An 18855-nucleotide genomic window follows, 5' to 3' on the forward strand; every position below is an offset into this window, starting at 1 on the left:
TGGAATGGACTTGGCTTGGTCTTGTAGGACTAGGGCGAAAATAGGCAAAGATTGAAAAATATAGGGTTGGCTTGGGATTGCAAAAACCCAGTCCAACCCGGCCCTTTGCAGCCCGGGCCGCGTAAAAAACAGGAAAATTTTTCCCCACGCGTGCAAGTCAAGCGATAAGACTAAACTTTTTCTTCCACGTCTCAACTCGCTCACTTTGTTTTCCTCTCCCTCCTCTTGCTTCTCTCTGGTGTGTCCATTTCTCGCAAGCCTCGATCATAAAACCCTAATACTCCTTTGATTGAAGGACAACGAGAAGATGACAGGAAATAATCCTAAGGGGTTATCCCATAAGGCGTCTTCTTCGTCGTCTCACCGGAAAAGTAGGTGGGAATCCGGGAAGAATTCTAATCCCGATAGTAATTCCCGTCCCGCCGGTGACTCAAAGACCCTAAAACCTTCGTCAAATACCAAGGACGACTCCGCAGCTCCTGGTCCATCGAAGCTCCATCGCGATCCTTTCCCTTCATCAGCTTCTGGTCCTTTTCCGTCAGGCGCAGGTGGAGCTGGAGCTCCTTTTCCGTTTCCAGATCCGGCTGGTATTGGTGCTCCTCCTCCGCCGGCGTATGGCTTTCACATGCTTGAGCGGCGAACCATCGCGTTGGCTGATGGTAGCGTTCGGTCATACTTTGCTCTTCCCCCAGATTATCAAGACTTTCCGCATGCTGATAGGTTCTTAGGATTAGGACGTGAATCAGGCAGTTTAGGGTTAGGGTTTGATAAGCATTTCCCTCCTGGTGGGTTGAGTCCAGAGGGAGGCTTCCATCGTGATGTCAATGAGCCATTTGGTCGTCGCGGTGGGCAAGTCGATTACTGGAATGCCTTAGGGCTTGATGGGAGGGTGCCACCTGAAGCTTCACTGAAGAGGAGGTATGGAGATGAGGATGAAAGGGATGGCAGGGAGAGAGAAGAAGTTGCAAGGCAGCGACAGCAGCTTTTGCGGTATGGGAGCTCCAACGCGAGTACCACTGGGTTCTCGTCGGGTTTTGGCGACCGGTCCGATTTCTTGTCTGGGAAAGGTAGCCCATTTCGACGGGATCCCCTGGACTCTAACAGGGGAGGGGATGATTTCAATTTGCGGTCTTCGAAGCTTATGAGGGTTGGAGGGGATTACGGCGATACGCTTTCTAGGCATGGTGTTGTTGACGAGGGTCTCAAATATCCCGATGTAGACCCTCTAGCTCTGAAGAAGGCGTTTCTTGGTTACACAAAATTAATCAATGAGAATGCATCCGAAAGAAAGAATTATCTGGAGGATGGGAAGCATGGGCCTCTGCAGTGCCTTTCCTGTGGCAGGTTCGACTTGGGTTATGATTTTCCTAATACATATATATTTGTGTTTCTAATGCTAGTGTTTATGGTATCATATATAGATACACACACAGCTGACTTTCTGCATCCCGACCTAGCTAATGAAATTAAAACGTGCCAAAGTATGCTTATCCCAAGTCATACTATGGTGACTGAAGATGGCTTGAACCAGAGAAGGTCTGGCCGCTGAAGATGGCTTGAACCAATTCTCTAAATAAATTTATCTTTAGTCTGTCACATTTTATGCAAGAACCCTTATTGCTATTAGCTTCCGCATTGAGAAATTTGTTCCCTCCTTTTCTGATATGTTTGTTGGATGTGGTTTCCAGCTCTAACGTGAAGTTACGTGAATAAAATCAAGATAAGCTGAAAACATAAAAATGTTTACAAATGTGTGAGCCATTTTTTAGAAGTAAATGGTTACCACGTGAGACCTTTAAAAAAATATCCATTAGCTCATTTTACATGATTAAGCTCAACAAATAATCATACAAACCCTCTGATATAAATGGAATTATTTGGCTAATGTCATTTTCTTCTCTCAAGTGTCATAGATGCAATGTTGTAATGTATATCTAGCCCAAACTAAGTTATTCTATGTATCTAGACATAGTGTGCTGTCATGATTTTCATTCTATCTTTTATAAAGATTAAGTTTGGGATCTTGGTGCCTATTGAAATACTGCTATAAGAGAATTTCAGGTAAAATGTTCCCATTTTATAGCATAGAACCAAGTTATAGTTCATTTATATGTCGTTGGTTGAATGATTATCTAATCAGCTGGGAGCTTTGAAGATTGAAATTTGTTCTTCTAGGTTAGAGCCTATAAATTGAGAAATACTCATCAATTTGTCAATCTTGGCTGATTTGATGATGTTTTGAATCCAAAAGGGCTCTTCTATTGTATGACCCTGTTAGGTTGTCTAAGGGTGTCAATTTGCTGCCGGAACCACATACCGAACCAAAACCACCCGCATAAAACCGTAGAATACCGAAGCGTTACCAAAACGGTATGATATGGCTCTTGAAAATAGTATTGGGTGCAGTACTATGCTGAAATGGTTTTTGGTTCAAAACTGTCGGTATATTCTGAAACTGTACTGTATATACTGTTTAGGGGTATGTGTGCTGTATACACACACTTAGGTTTAATTCAAACAAAATAAGTATGTAAATAGGCGTTTTGATGCTTCATGTTGCATTATTTATACTAATTATAGTAAAAACATTTTCATATTGTTTTATACTGTTTACCATACATGTACCATACCATAGTGGTACGGAAATGGTTTCACAAAAGTAGATCTTGTGTGGTATGACAGTTTCAGTTCTGGGTAGGTATTTTCTGTACTGTACTGCTTGACACCCTTAATGTTGTGATTTTGGTTGATTGCCAAGCCTTTTTTCCCTTTCATAAATTAGCTAACCCACGATATACTAAAAGGAAGTGGCATAGCTGGGTTAATTGCTTGAGCTAAACTTATATAGGATGACGTACCTATGACATTTGCATGTGTATGCTTGTATATTGTCTTAAAATTAGTGTTCATAATGCAATAAAATTTATGTATCAACACTATATAATCCATGAACTTTCCTCCTTTTCTTTTTCTTTTTTTTGGGGTGGGGGGGGGGGGGGTGGGTGCTGTATGAGTTTCAAGCTTTTGCAATGGACTTATACAGACTTGCTTGCAATAGCTGTAGCTATAGGGCTGTCTTTTTTTTGTTGTTCTGCGAATCTTTTAATTTTCAGTCTATGATGTCAATCCAATAAGGCTGCGTTTGTTTGCAAAGGTGGGGTGGGAAAAAAAACATGTGGGCCTCATGTGTAGTGGGGTGAGGGAGAAGGAAAGGAAAGGAAGGGTATTGTGGAAAAGTAATAGTGGTGGGTCCCACTTTTTACTTTTCCAAATTTTTCCACAAAATCCCACCAGATTTGTGGGGTTTTAAAATGGCTTGGGGTGGGAAAGTTGGGTTGCCACATCATCAGACAAGTTTCCTTGATTCAAGGAAGCTTGTCTCTCACTTTCCCACCCCAAGCAACCAAACAATCTACAATTTTGGGATTTAAGGGAAAAGTAAGAAATCTACACTTTTTTCAAGAATTTTCCCACCCCACTTTTATTCCAGCAAACAAACGCAGCCTAATTGATCACCAACGGAATGGCGAACCAATTTTAATGTAGATTTCCTATCAGCAAAACCTTTTTTTAATTAGTATGAAAGCATCATTTGCATGTGAGACTTCTTTTTTTTTTTTTTTTGAAAATTGTGAGTATTACAGTCTTCGATATCTCAATGTCTCTTGCTAGGCTTTTTTGCTGCAATATTAATTTAGCAAAGCTCACCTAAAAGTTAGCAGGCAAAGCTTCAACACATCCCTATGTTAGCTGAAAGGGGAAAAGACGTTGAGATTTTATATGAGAGGATTTGGAAGAGATAATTTAGGAAGCATAGAGAGAGGACCAACTGATAATTTTGCCAACATTGTGAAATGCTGTTAAGGGTTGGTGTTTGTCCTTCAGTCCGGTGAATCTCCGCTACTGGTATTTCAATAGAGGTGCTTGACAGAATATAAAGTTACAGTTAACTCTTTTTTTTGTTTGTTAAAATTTTAGAAAAATAAGCATACATGGATACTCTAACAGGATGTAATGATTCCAAGAAAACTTGATAGACATACCAGTGTATATGAATTGAGATCCACTCTGCCCAGGTGGTGATTCACTAGAATCTTTCTCCATTCACATAAAAGGCGGAGAGGGGTTGAGGTTCAAAAGAGTGGAAGAAAAACATTATTGAATCGTGCCTTTTGGGTGAGCGGAAGAAAAACATTATTGAATTTTGCCTTTTGGGTGAAGGACATACATTATTAACTTCATAAAGAGTACAAAAATGTGCTTGAGGAAAAGAAGAGCAGAAATATTTTTCTTCCCAGACTGATGATGCATTAAATGAAGATGAAGATCATGCCACCAGAAGACTAGTGCTGTTGTTAAACTAACATTCAATGCGAACGCATCCAATCTACAATAGTAATGCGTCATTTCATAGTGTTGCATCCATAATTATAATAGAAGTGCCCAAAGCACAAGGAAGAACTGTAGTGTTAAAGCTTTACTATTGAGTCATGTTGCATTCTGACCCAAAAACAAAAGGAAGTCATGCTGCATTAGGATGCTATTTTTTTTCTTCTTTGCATTGATCTGCCATAGCAACAGGGTATGGTATTGTAAAGATATGTGAAGCTATTGAAAGATAAACATTTCTCTCGTATGCACTCTAAAGAATAGTAGTTAACCTACATAGTTTTTCTACTTGTTTTAGCATGTTAATAAACCAATAAATTAATATGTAATTCTCTGAATGATGTCTTGAATTGTATTTGGAAGACTCTGGACTTTTTTTTGGGGGGGGGGGGGGGGAGCGTGTGCTAATGAATATGAATCCTCTTGGAGTAATGAAAAATTGTGAGATTCTTATCTATAGGTTGTTTGATATGCCTGAGTTTATTGGCTAGGAATGTTTTGTTTCTTTGTATGGTATTTTATTGATTTTGTAGGAAGAGACTAAGACGGTTGAACTGAGTGTGGTTCTTTTGATGTGTTAGCAAGGTTTCTGATGCAGGTCCAGCACCGAAGTGGCCTATTTTCCTTCGAAATCAACCTAGGATTGATAGACACAGAGGTCTGGCCTTTCTTTCATGTGTTTATGTGGTCATGGCCTATTCTATATTTCTATGGGCTTGTCAGTTTAGTTCCTAAGTCAAGTACGAAAATAGATTATTTATTTGGTTAAAGTTGAGTCAGATCTATTTGAAGTAATATATATGTATGTGTGTGTGTGTGTGTGTGTGTGTGTGTGTGTGTGTGTGTGTGTGTGTGTGTATATATATATATATATATATATTCAATAGACGTTTTCAAGAATCTGATACACATTAAACATTAATTATGTATACCTTATCAAGGATGTAATACACAGTAATTAAATACTCCTTATTAGAGTCGTGAACATGATAAATAGCCCTTATTAGGCTAATACCTATTATTAGAAATTACATTGTTATTCGGTTTTCTATTCGAGTACAACTAGGAATGCAATTATATGGCTAGAAATAAGCCCTCAGGCCCCTCACACATTTAGTAGTTCACAGATTCAGATTTATAAACTTCACCTATGAAGCTCAGCAAAAACTGTTGGGGCTGCTTAAGAAAAATGCCCCTCCAGACTCCGCTTGTTCGGAAGCTGTTGGCACTGGGTTTGCCCGTTCAAGCTTAGGCTTGTGCTTCTTTTGCTGTTCCATTAGAATTGTGTTCTGAGCATTGGTAAAAAACCTCCAACTGCAAGAGATTTGGTTCTCTTGTGAAACTCTTCTACAGTTGTAGACCCAAGTTGCATTGAGGTCAGAGGTCAGTCCACCATATCCACAACATTAGACAAGGCTACTACATCCATGTAAGTAGCAGCTAGCATATCCCATCCCCTTTCCCCCACACACTTTTGAATTTTTGGATTTCCTGAAACCCTGATAACTAGACTGATGTGAACCGGATTCTACGGTTTAGTCGTTGGAATATTGCTGTAGAATCAAGCACACTCCAGGATCCTCTTTCTTGAGAATCAGCAGTCTTTATTACCTTCGGTTGAGGGGTTTTGGATAGGCTTAGGGTTTATTAGTGTTAAGCTAGGTTAGAATAGATTCGGCTAGGCTTAGGGGTCAAGGGTATTATGTTAAGGGTTTGAAACCTTGTTGCCATTGTAATTTAAGAATTTTACAACTTATGGTCAAATTTAGGGTTTGATAAGAACTATGGTTTCTAGGGTTTTGGGAATTTAGGGGATATGGGGTTCCTTTGTGATATGGGTTGTGAAGGGATGATTTCCTAGGGGAAAGGTTCGGTTAATGTTTTGTGGTCAAATATGTTCTATGGTCTCAAAGATACCAAAACCCATTCAATGGGAGGTGAGATAAATTCCTTGAGATGGAAGCTTCTGTCTATAGGTGTCAAAATGGGTTGAAAGTTGTAGGGAGTGTAGGTAATAATGTAGGGATATTATTCTCCAAGTTTGGCGTGGGGGTTTTGGATGGCCAGATTGAAAGATATTAATTCTTGGTTTTAGGGTCTTGGGAAGTATGAAAAATCAAGAGAATAATTATATCTTGAAGTCGGACGGTCAGAATGGGGTTCCTAAAGTTTGGACAGATCTAATGGTTAGATTGGTGTAGATCTGGTCTTGAAATTTGGGTCTCTAGAAAAGTTTGAAAATTCAAGAAAATTAAAAAGAAGGGTGCAGTGGATGGGGGAAGAAGAGGTAAGGCTAGGGATGTGGTTGGGATGCAGTACTTACTTGTAGGGGAAGTGAAGTAGAAGATCTTCAGCAAACTTAGTCTTACAAACTCGCCGTAGGCTACCCACAAGGGAGCCCCCTACTCAATTGTTCTTCCTTCAATTCTTAGCTTTAGTAAATGATCCAAATATGATTTGTTACAACTGAGAGTGCCTTATTTATAGCCTACATGTAGGAAAACATAAAAGGGCTGAACTTGTAAAAAGAAAACAAACTAGAACTCTAATTGGCAAACCAATTCTAAATACTCTTAGTTGATTGAAGCCTCTAATTCAAACAAGGATTCTATAATATCTCACTCTGGAAGGACCCCATTTGGAATATGAGATTAGATACGGAATCCTAACAAGAAACAAATTGAAATTAGGGGATTCCCACTCAACCTAGGAATCATATCTTAACAAAGACTCTTTATTAATTCAAAAAATAATGACTCAAATAAAAAAATAGACATAGGGTCCTAGTAACATGTTGGACCCAATGGCAACTTAACTTTGGACCCTACGAAAGTTACCAAAATGACCAAAATAGCCTTGGTAAGATTAGGGGTTGTAGGGTGTGGGGAAATAATAGTAAGCCCTCTGCTGCCTTTAGAAAAGGTTTACATCAATTCTGCCCCCCCCCCCCGGTTAGAGCAATTATCTCTTGATGAACGTGCCTGTCATGTGATTCTGGATCAATCTTTTAAATATCTTCCGTATGAACTCATCCTTGAAATTTGCAGTGATGTGGAGGGAGTAACATGTGTGTGATTGCTTGCACAATTCCCAAGCAATACTCTAGCAGAGTGGGATTTTGAGGAATGTAGTCTTCGAGTACGGGTGCCTTCTCTTCAAAGAACCCTGGGGGCGTGTTAAATTTGATATGCTCTGGCCGAAATCAGTAGTAAAAATTCAACCTCGAATTTTGTAGTGGTGGAAGAAACAACTTGTGAGCAGCAACGTGAACCATGGCTAGTCAAAACTTTAGCATTGTAAGAGCACTAGGAATGAACTCTTCAACTTTGGGGACTTTCTTTTTGAAGAACCGTGGGGGTTGGATGAAGTTAACATGCTTGGGTTCAAAAGCATAGTCATGCCCATGGGGTCTTCTTTTCTCACTACTTTTTCTCCAGCTTTGTTTTTCTTCATTTCAAGAGTTGGTGACACATACTCTAGCCTTTTAGGAATAATATCTTGATCTTCAAATAGTTCTCGGGGAGTGCTCTCAATCACCTTCTTTGCCTCCGCAGACCATAGTGTTAGCCTAGATTGCTTTGATCTTGTCTACCTTGACTCCTTCAAGGAATTCTTCGAGATCTAGGTCAAACAATTCTCCTGGAGTCTCTTCGGAATTTTGTTGCAGCAATGCTTTGGCTTCCAAGGCATGGTGAACTTCTGGTAGGGGAAGTAATACTTAAGGCACATTTTCAGCTGGTGTTGTTGCTTCAATCTCGTCCTTGTAATCTTTTGTAACACCTTCTCCAGTTGTTATGACCTTGTCATCAAGGGCTTGAGTCAAATCCTTGGTCCTTCTCTGCTTTAGTTTTGTCTGTATCAGTCTCTTCTGGCTCCCACTCTAGAAGGGCCTCCTAGATTTGTGGTGAGGGTTCATCTCCTAATTGTGGAGCCTCGCCCTTGTGGTTTGGTTGCTTTCTTGATTGGGTCCTTCAAATTCTAGGGATAGAACCACCAGGTGCTTCATTTTGGTATTGGCGTCCTTCTGTGTTGTTTTAAAGGCCTATTTTTTCTTGATTTCTCTTAGTAGGTTCAAGGACAAGAGTATAATCTTTTGACCTTTGTGGTTAAACTTACTTGTATTCTCCCTACCTATGATGGCAACATCATTATCATACAACTCTCCCCAATATAATGTCAGACAACCTCATAGGAACTACATCACACCAAACCTCCTCAAGGTAGGGATGGAGGCTGATGGGTACAAGACGCCCCTGGGTAACTTCTAATCTATCACTATTTAAAAGCGAGACTTTATAGGCTATACCCCTCAGTTTTTAGACTAACCCCTCTTTACGAATCCCTCAGACACCACATCAGAACTACCACCTTTATCAACAATTACCAAAGCTTTATATTTACCTGATTTGAGCTTGTTGTAGAAGATACAACTTCTCCTCTAGTTTTATTCTGTTCCTGCTATGAAGATCGTTGATATGACATTGATTGAAGGGTTGTAGTCAAGTTATTCTTTATCATAGGGATCTTTGGGTTTTATCCCTCCTTTGTAACAATGGATTAATTCGTCCATAGCTCTGGCTCCTACTGATTCATCTAACTCTGATACCCAAATTGATGCGAACCAGATTCTAGGGTTGGTTGTTGGAATATTGCCCTAGATTCAAGCTTACTCAAGGATCTTTTTTCCTGAGAATCATCAGTCTTTTAGGACTGAGATTACCTTTGGTGGATGGGTTTTGGATAGATTTAGGGTAGATTCTGCCAGGCTTAGGGGCAAGGGTATTTATATTTAAGGGTTTGAAACCTTGCTGCAAGCCTGCAATTGTAATTTCAGAATCGAATTTTGTAACTCAGGATTTTAAAAAATTTAGGGTTTGACAGGACCTAGGGTTTCTATGATTTTGGGAATTTAGGGGTATGGGGTTCATCTATCATATGGGTTGTGAAGGGATGATTTCCTAGGGGGAAGGTTAGATTAATGTTTTGTGGTAAAATATGTTCTATGGATCTCAAAGGTACAAAACCCATTCCATGGAAGATATGAGATAAATTCTTTGAAATGGAAGCTTGGGTCTATAGGTGTCAAAATGGGTTCAAACTTGGAGGGGTGTAGGTAATGTAATGTAGGGATATAATTCCCCAAGTTTGGCGGGGTTTGTATGGCCAAATTAAAAGATATTAAGGTTCTTTTTATTAGGGTCTTGGGAAGTACGAAAAATAAAAAGGAATAATTATATCTTGAAATCGAACGGTCAAAATGGGGTCAAATTGGGATCTAGGGTCACTACGGTTTTGGGGGAAATGGGGTTCCTAAAGTTTTGACAGATCTAATGGTTAGATTGGTGTAGATCTCCCTGAAATTTAGGTCCAAAAATTCAATTCAAGAAAATACAAAGGAAGGGTGCAATGGATGTGGGAAGAAGAGGGAAGGCTAGGGATGGGGTTGGGATGCAGTACTTACTTGTAGGGGAAGTGAAGTAGAAGATCTTCAGCAAACAAAGTCTCACAAACCCACCGCAGGCTACCCTCCATGGGAGCCCACAACTCAACTGCTCTTCCTTCAATTCTCAGCTTTGTTGAATAATTCAGATATGATTTGTTACAACCTAGAGTGGTTATATATAGCCTACATGAAGGAAAACATAAAAGGACAACTTGTAAAAAGAAAACAAACTAGAACTCTACTTGCAAGCACAAAACTTACTTGATTAAAGACTAATTTAGACAAGGATTCTATCATATCTCACTCTAGAATGATCCAATTTGGAAACTAAGAGTAGATATGGAATCCTAACAAGAAACATACTAAAATTAGGGATTGCCTCACAATTTAGGAATCATACCCTAAGGACGACCCCCAAAAAACCCCAAAAAAAAACCACAAAAAAAAAAAAAAGAAAAACCCGGGCGGCCCACCCCAAAAAAAAAACAAAAAAAAAAAAAAAAAAACACAACAATAAGCCTTTTCCCAACTAAATGGGGCGGCACAGGATTCTGCCCTCCAATCGGCGTCAAGGCCAGCAGATACAAGGCCTAAGCTATACATATCCTTTCTCACCACTTCTCCTAAGGTTATCTAGGCTATCCCTAGCTCTTCTAGTTCCTTCAATATGGATTATATCACTCTCCGACAGGGAGCATTTATAGGCCCGGAACGGGGGCCACCTCAAACGACTTCTCTAAGCTTATCACATAGGAGCAACTCCGGACCAACCTAATATGATCGTTTCTTATCTTATCCATCCTAGTTTTGCCACTCATCCATCTAGCATCCTCATTTGCTACACCGAGTTTATCATATGATTCTTCAACAGCCAACACTGCACGCACATCATAGCGGCGGACAACGGCCTATAAAATTTTCCTTTAAGCTTTAATGGAATAGGATCACATAAGACCGGAGCACCTCTCCACTTCATCACCTATTTTAATTCTTTGGGAAACCTCATCTTCTAAATCACCTCTTTACTTATGATTGAACCTAGGTACCTAAAACAATCACTCGAGGAATCTCTTTATCGTCAAGTATCACCACTTCATCATCTCGCCCGATCATGACTAAAGTTACAAACTAGATATTCTGCTTGGATCTACTAAGTTTAAAGCCTTTTGATTCCAAAGCTACTCTCATGATTCTAATTTGGTATTAATCCCCACTTGGGTCTCATCAATCAACACAATATCATCCGCAAAAGCATACACCAGGGGGCCTCATCTTGAATGTCTTTGGTTAATTCATCCATTATCGGTGCAAATAGATATGGGCTTAAAGTTGACCCTTGATGTAGCCAAGTATCGGGAATTCATTACTTTGTCCCCCACTGCTCTAACACTAGTCACCGAACCATCATACATATCCTTAACTATATCTACATATTTACTTGCAACACTTCTTTTCTCTAGTACTTGCCAAATTAACGCTCTAGGGACTCTATCATAAGCTTTTCTAGGTCAATAAATACCATATGAAGGTCTTTCCACATTCTCTATACCTTTCCATAAGTCTCCTAATTAAGTAAATAGCCTCCGTTGTAGATCTTCCGGCATAAACCCAAATTGGTTCTCCGTAACTATAGTTAAGTGTCTCAACCGGGTTTCAATTATTCTCTCCCATAATTTCATCGTATGGCTCATCAATTTAATGCCTCTATAGTTATTACAACTTTGAATATCTCCTTTATTTTTGTAAATTGGAACCACAACACTTCTCCTCCAATCATCCGGCATTTTCCCGTGCTCATAATCTTATTAAACAACTTAGTCAACCAAACTAGTCCATGGGTTCCTAAGCTCTTCCAAACTTCAATTGGGATTTCATCAGGACCTTGTGTCTTGCCGAGTTTCATCCTCCTTAAAGCTTCTTTTACTTCGGACATCGAAATTCTACGAATATAAGTTCGGACACCAAGTGCCTTGGTGAAAAGTGTAATCGTCCGAAACATAAGTGCTTGAAGAATGCTCATTTAGTAAACTAGAGAAATAGGTTTCCCATCTTTTCTTAATATCCTCCTCACAAACTAATACTTTACCATCTCCATTTTTAATACATCTAACATGGTCAAGATCTCTACTCTTCCTATCCCTCATCTTAGCTATCTTATAAATAGATTTTTCCCCTTCCTTTGTGCCCAACTTATTGTATAACTCTTCATACTTCCTTTCCCTTGCTTTTCCCGCAATTTTCTTAGCTTCATTTCTATCTAACCTATACCTTTGAAGATCCTCAACATCCTTAGTTCTTTGCCATGTCTTAAAACTAGCTTTTTTATTCCTAATGGCAGCTTGAACCTCACTATCCCACCACCACGCTCTCTATAAGAATGGATCTTTCCTTTTGATTCACCTAGAACATCTTTAGCCACTTTCTTAATACACATAGCCATCTCATTCCACATGCATTGGTATCCCCTTTAAAATCCCATTTTCCTTGTTTGACTACTTCATTAACGAAGGATTTAGAGTACTCTCCTTTCAAATTCCACCATCTTATTCCGGGATAGTTTACCTTGGACCTTTTATGTGTTCTTGGGACTAAGCACATATCCAAGACCACAAGTCTATGTTGTGCGTTAAGCTTCCCCGGTATCACCTTGCAATCCTTGCACAACAATCTATCAGTCCTTCTAGTTAGGAAGAAATCTATTTGGCTTCTATGCTGTCCACTTTTGAAAGTAATTAAATGCTCATCTCTCTTTTTGAAGGAAGTATTTATAATAGATAGATCAAAAGCAGTAGCAAAATCCAAAATTGAAATCCCCTCGTCATTCCTTTCTCCAAAACCATAACCTCCATGAACACTCTCATATCCTCTTTGATCTTTTCCAATATGTCCATTTAAATCATCTCCTATGATAATCTTTTCTCCTTGACGAATTCCTTGCAGTAATCCACCCATATTTTCCCAAAATTCTAGCTTTAGACTTTCATCTAGTCCTACTTGAGGTGCATATGCACAAATTATATTTACGAACTCTTTTCCATTACAAGCTTGATAGCAATAATCCTATCACCCACTCTTTTAACATCCACCACATCATTTTTTAAATCTTTATCCACTATTATACCCACTCCATTTTTATTTGTTTTATCCCCAGATACCAAAGTTTAAAGTCATCCAACTCTTTGGCTTTTTTACCCTCCATCTAGTTCTTGAATGCAAGCTACATTAATCCTTCTTCTCCTCATAACATCTATCAATTCTAAGCTCTTACCAGTTAGAGATCCTATGTTCCAAGATGCCAATCTAATCCTAGCTTATGCTTATGGACTAGCTCTTTACCCGACTCGTCCACGGCGCGGGAACCGCCTACTTATCACGCATCCGGGGGTGCGACGCGGCACGGGGAGCCTAGCTAACCCTTGCCCACTTATCACTACACCCGGGCATAGTGTAGCGCGTGTTTTTGTGGGGAACGCCTAGCATAGCTTTTATCATATAAGGTCGAATCCATGAAAAGGGGGCGGGCCGGCGCGACGCGCACCAACCTCCTCACCCGGGCGGGCGGCGGCAAAACCCGGGGGGGGGTGCCCAAGGGGAAAAAAAAAAAGGGAAAAAAAACGGGGGGGGGGGGGGGGGGGGGGGGGGGGGGGGGGGGGGGGGGGGGGGGGGTGTGGGGGGGGGGGGGGGGGGGGGGGGGGGGGGAGAGAAGGGGGGGGAAATTGTATGCGAGGGGGGGGGGGGGGGTGGGGGGTGGGGGGGGGGGGGGGGGGGGGAGGGGTCAAAATCTGAAGAACTCTTTCCTTGGATTGTATAGGGTTGCTTTTCGGAAGATCTTGGTAGAACTGTTCCTCATTCAATTGAATTTACATCAGTTTCTGTGCTTGAAGTATGTTACAATAGATTGTACTTTAACAAACTAGTTTGTCTATGTTTTTGGAATTTGATTTAAGTGGCCTAATCGACAAAAAGCTTAGTGTTAATTAACATTTTCAGATTGATTCTGAGCTTGGCTAGTGATGTAGGTTTGAAGGTCCTTTTGATGAGTTAGTAAGGTTTTGTATGCTTAAATTGCATGCCAATAGATTGGACTTCATCTAGCTAATTTATTTATGTTTTTGAATGGGGTTAAATTAAATGTACCTCAGTGGTGAGAAAGTTATATTTTTGAAGCATTCTCAATTGGACATTGAGCTTTAGTGATTTAGTTTTGAGCCTTGGTGAACAGTTATGAGGTTACCTCCTATTATTGGGCTACTTTTTTTGAACTTGTGTCCTGTTACTTGGTTCAGGTAGGCATTGATAAAATTTCCTGTTGTTTGGGTGGACTAGTATTTCATTCTGTAGGAGGCTGGTTTTCTCACATTGTTTCTGATGAAACTTGAAAGTGAATGTGCTAGTAGATTTAGCCTTTTCATGGGTCCTATGCATGTCTTTAATGGCATACATGCTGTAGGGATTTGGTTTTGAAGCTGCTATAAGTTTGAATTTGTACATAGAATTTTTTATATGAGGCTTGAATGTCTAATGCTAGTTGGAACTACATGTTTGGTTACATGATGCTTGAAGAACGATTTTGTTGTTTGTGTGCTTGTAGGAACCATTACTGTTGTAGGTTTCCATTTGAAAATTAGGTTTCTAAGTTGATGCTTTGATGTTTGTTAGATAAATGCCTCTTTACTGAGGCATTGTAAGTGGTGCCTGTAGTTTTGATGTACTTTGGATTGTGATTGATGTCTTTTTTGATTGCTTGAGTATTTATAATTTCAAAATGCTCAGGTTGCTGGGATTTTTTTGTGTCTATTTTATACCATAGTCATCTGAAACATTCTTTATTCAGTTAAATATCTCGTTTTGTGGGAGTTGATGCATATTGTTTTTTATCAAGTTCTGTGTTACGACTCTATTCTCAGATGTGACTGTAAATCAAATAGGTTGCTTTACATTGTTTTTTTTTTGTTGTTATATGCTTTTTTGTTGGTATTACTGGAATATGCTTGGAAGGTTTCATGTTTTGTGCTCATGCATGTAGGCTTCCCTTATCCCTTGGAGGAATTTGGTTTTGGCATTTGAGCCCATTTTGTGCAGTTCATCATGAACCTCTGATAAGACCCTAGTATCCAAGGGGTGTACATTGCAGCATATAGGAGGGACATGGGTTCAAATACAGTTGGATGTGGGAATAAATGAGTAAAAGGACATCGGGACAGATGGCAAGGGTTCATTGGGGGGCAGCCACATGTATGTTGGGATTTTTGGCAGGAGAAAAAGGTAGTTATGATTTATTTTGGTTATAGGAGGGGAAAGGAGGGAATAGAGAAGGGGGAGAAGAATTTGTGTAAAGGGAAGTGATGAGCAGAGCTCATAGGTGAGGGGGAAGACCCTTGGTTGGGGCAAACCAGTTTGGTATTCAGGTTGGAGGAATTTCTGGATCTTGGCCAGTCTTCTTCTAGATTTGTTCACCTCTCTATGTGCAGCGTGCGTGTGAGGTTGAGATTGTGACTGTGTACTGTGGTGTGTGAATCTGAATGCTGTGAAGGAAACAACAGAGGGCTACTGAGGGCTAAGCTAGTTGCAGGGGGATCCATACATTGAAATTTAGGGATTGATTGGGGATTATTGTCAGCTGGTATCAGAGCACATTTCAATCCGAATGGAGAATGAATTGTCCATGTTTTCCCACAAATGGGATGGGTGGAGATGGCTTCTTGAAGTTATGCCTTTTCTGTTGGGAACATCAGATAGAGGATCAGCATAGGTTGGGGGTGGCACTCCAACATTTGGAAGGGGAGGCATTAGCATGGTTTATCGCAAGAACTGGTCAGAGTTTACCTGGTCACACTTCTAGGAAGGCCTGAAAATCGAGTTCAGTGATGAGAAGGAGGCAGAACCGAGTTCGAGTTTGGCCAGTTACCATATTGGAATGTGACAAATATAAGGAGTTGGAATCACAAGACCACGCTGTAAAATCAATTGATGAGGCGGTGGGAGTTGCCGCTGGTGGGGATTGATTGATGGCTGGGGATATGTCTTGCTGAGCGTGGAGAAGAAAGAAGAAGAGAGGCTCAGGTACCCGTCGTGCTGGAGATGAAGCGAGAGGCCCTGAAGTTGAATGGAATAGTGGCAAAGGGAAGAAGAGGAGGGAGTGAGACCTGTGGCAATCAGCAGAGAATGTTGCCTGGGTAACAAGGTAGTCCTAAGTGATATCTTGACAACTTCTGTCTAGGCAGCAGAACCATTCATCCAACAAGGATGAGTGCAGTAGTGAATTTGTAGTTAGTAGTCTAGTGGGTTAATGTGTATGCGATAATGCATTTCATTTAATGACTTTGATTCTCTTGGTAATGCTGACAGCTTTCCTTGACTCCTTGCTGTGCAAGTTAAACTGTTTTTAAACCCAAACTCATATTGTTTTTCAAGGGTGCTTCCCCCATCTCCTCTTTTGAGTGTTTGGTGAATACTTATTGCATTGAACTGCATTCATTCAAGATTGTATATCAAACTTCTGTGCCCAGTTTAAGGTTAGCCCAGCTGTAGAGAACCTTAAATGCTACAACCATTGGTCCAGCATGGGCTGGCCATAGTTTCTATTTTTAAAATGTGTGGGTTTTTTTTTTCCTTCTTTTTTTTCCCTCACATCTAAGGCAATTTTGGTTGTGGTCACTTCTTATTTGTTATTGTCACATTTATATCACTTCTCAGCTAGGTCTTGTATGTTCAATGTACGGCCCTAGGTGCCATCAGTTGTTGCACTTAGTTTTATATGAGGGCATCTCATAAAAAAAGAGAGTTTTGTATGAGGGCAGTTTTGTGAAGTTTGTTGCTCAGTGCTATTCTCACACAGAAAATATAGATATGAGTGCATCAGTGCATGAAAAATGATGTTAGGCTCTTACACGCTACTATCTTTTTTATTTCTAAGAAGCACAGGCAATATCTCGCTGCATGGCTCAAAGATCATGTTGTAACTTATGGTTTTGTTATTCAGGGAATTACATCTTTAAACAGGGTTTGTCTTTGAGTCTTATTCAACCTAGTACTTGGAGTTGGTTGGAATGTTTTGATATTCCCTGTGATGCTTGTGCATGTGCTGAAAACTTTTTGATGCTTTGGTGATTCTAGTTCCATCTGTACTACTTCACGTAGCTTTGTCCTTCTTGTTTGACCATGAATGTATTATCAGCAAGCATGGTGTTAGAGAAAGAAGTATGACACCCATGTCGGGGTGAGCATTACATGGTACTGCATCTTGTTTGCTTTTATTCAGATGCATGTATTGATCTTTGATTTATTTTTATTTGTTTGCTTTGAATTTTCTGAGTGCATGGTATAAATTTGGTCTTCGTAGTATTTCATGTTATTCTCCTCTGAAACTTCAGATTTTAAGTTAGTGCTGTCACATATTTAACACTTGCCCTAGGATAGGTCATATTCAGTTCATTTGTTCATGTGTCTTCTAAATTAATTCAGATATATTCATGGTTTCTAATGTTGCTGCTTGCTTTGTTGGTATATAAGCAACCTCTGTAGCCTTCATGATGCTAAGATTTTATGCCTAACATGATTATTATTAAAGAGGATATGTTTGAATTATGTACTTGAGTATTAGTCCTTGGGTTTGTCTGTCAAAGCAGACTGGCAGTATTCTTCTTTTTACAGTGGGCTGAGCCATGAAAACTTTATGGCACCTCTCTGAGGTTGTTTGTTGTTGTTGTTGCCTCCCCCTCCCCTCTTTATTGTTTAGCATTAGAAGTTCAAGTAGAAAGTTCTTTTGTGCTTTGTGAAGACTGTCAACAGTTCATCTTGTTAGAGGAAATAGTTATTGGCTGCCATTTTAGGGTAGGATGATGTATATTTGGAGGATCTGTTGTCTCTACTTGTTACTACACCCACTTCTTAATATTTCTTTGTATAATTAAATGTTTTAATCATGGAATAGGGTTGAACTATACTTTCTGAATAGCCACTTTAGAACAGTATGTAGAAATACAGTGGTATCTGTTTGACAGTTTCTATGCATGTACAGTTGGGTTTATGAGTCCATGTTGTCATTTTCACCAACCTTAGTGACTTGGTATCACAACTTGCCATTTAGCATTGGCCTATTTGACTTTAGGTTTGTTTTATATTATTGATGAGGATCCAAGGTGATGCAGACAAGTTGCCTAAAGGGCCTAATTTAGTGGAAATTTGCCATGGTAGGACTATGCTCATGATGGAACTTGTTAGGACACCAATATTGAGGGGCATATACTTTAGGGGTGGAGTACAAGGGAGTTGTAGGGGATCAGTTCCAAACAGGGGAATTAGTTTGTTAAATTGTGTTAGGTCCAAACATGGAAATTAGTCTGTTAGGATGTGCTTGGGTTTTATTCAGAGGAAGAGAGGATTGTGTATGGGAGGAGTCTTTTGTGACCAGAAGTGCAAGCATATTTCTAAGTTGAGGGGAAGACCCTCAGTTAGTGTAGCTCAAAGAGTATATTCAGGTCTGGGGAACATCATTGTATTGAATGCTCTTTCTTGGGAGTACAACTGGTCACAAATAGAAGTCACAATCAGAACAAGGAAAAAAGGAGACTGACCCGTCCTTAGGATTTTGGAAACCCTTGATTGTTTGGGTCAATGATGAGTCTGTTTTTGGAGGTTTGGCTGTTGAAAATGTGCTCTGGAAGCAGTGGAACATAATTGTGGTGCTGTAATCTTGAGAAATATATGAGAACAATCTGTTCAAAGAAATTGAATCCATAAACCTATTGAATGGAATTATGGAGCTGGGGTTCAGAATGAAGAACTGATGGAAGGGATAGAGGAAGGGAATGGATGTTGACAAAAGGCTCAAGCCAATATTTCATCAATCGTTCGTGTACAATGCTGGCCTCCCTTACAAATTTGGTTAGAACTGATAAATAGATTAGACTTTAAAAGGAAAGGCCAAAACCTAATAGTCAACTAATAAAGTATCCTAGGTTCAATAGGAAAGTTGAACTATACAGAAAACATACTCAAAATGTGACTCTAACTAAGCTAAT

The 18855-nt window shown here is 39.8% G+C and overlaps 1 protein-coding gene across 1 annotated transcript in view; it reads left to right on the top strand.

Annotated features, from left to right (window-relative positions):
- Positions 1 to 203: 203 nt before the first annotated feature.
- The window catches only part of LOC149028580 (RNA recognition motif XS domain protein), a 33278-nt gene continuing 14626 nt past the window's right edge, over positions 204 to 18855 (top strand). The window contains exon 1 of the mRNA XM_089137881.1: positions 204 to 1344. Within this exon, the coding sequence (XP_088994007.1) occupies positions 308 to 1344 (1037 nt within the window). The 5' untranslated portion in view covers positions 204 to 307. The remainder of the gene's footprint in view (positions 1345 to 18855) is intronic.

Source organism: Hakea prostrata, chromosome 1, assembly GCF_041222555.1.
Source record: "Hakea prostrata isolate BN-2017 chromosome 1, UWA_Hpros_2, whole genome shotgun sequence".
NCBI lineage: Eukaryota > Viridiplantae > Streptophyta > Magnoliopsida > Proteales > Proteaceae > Hakea > Hakea prostrata.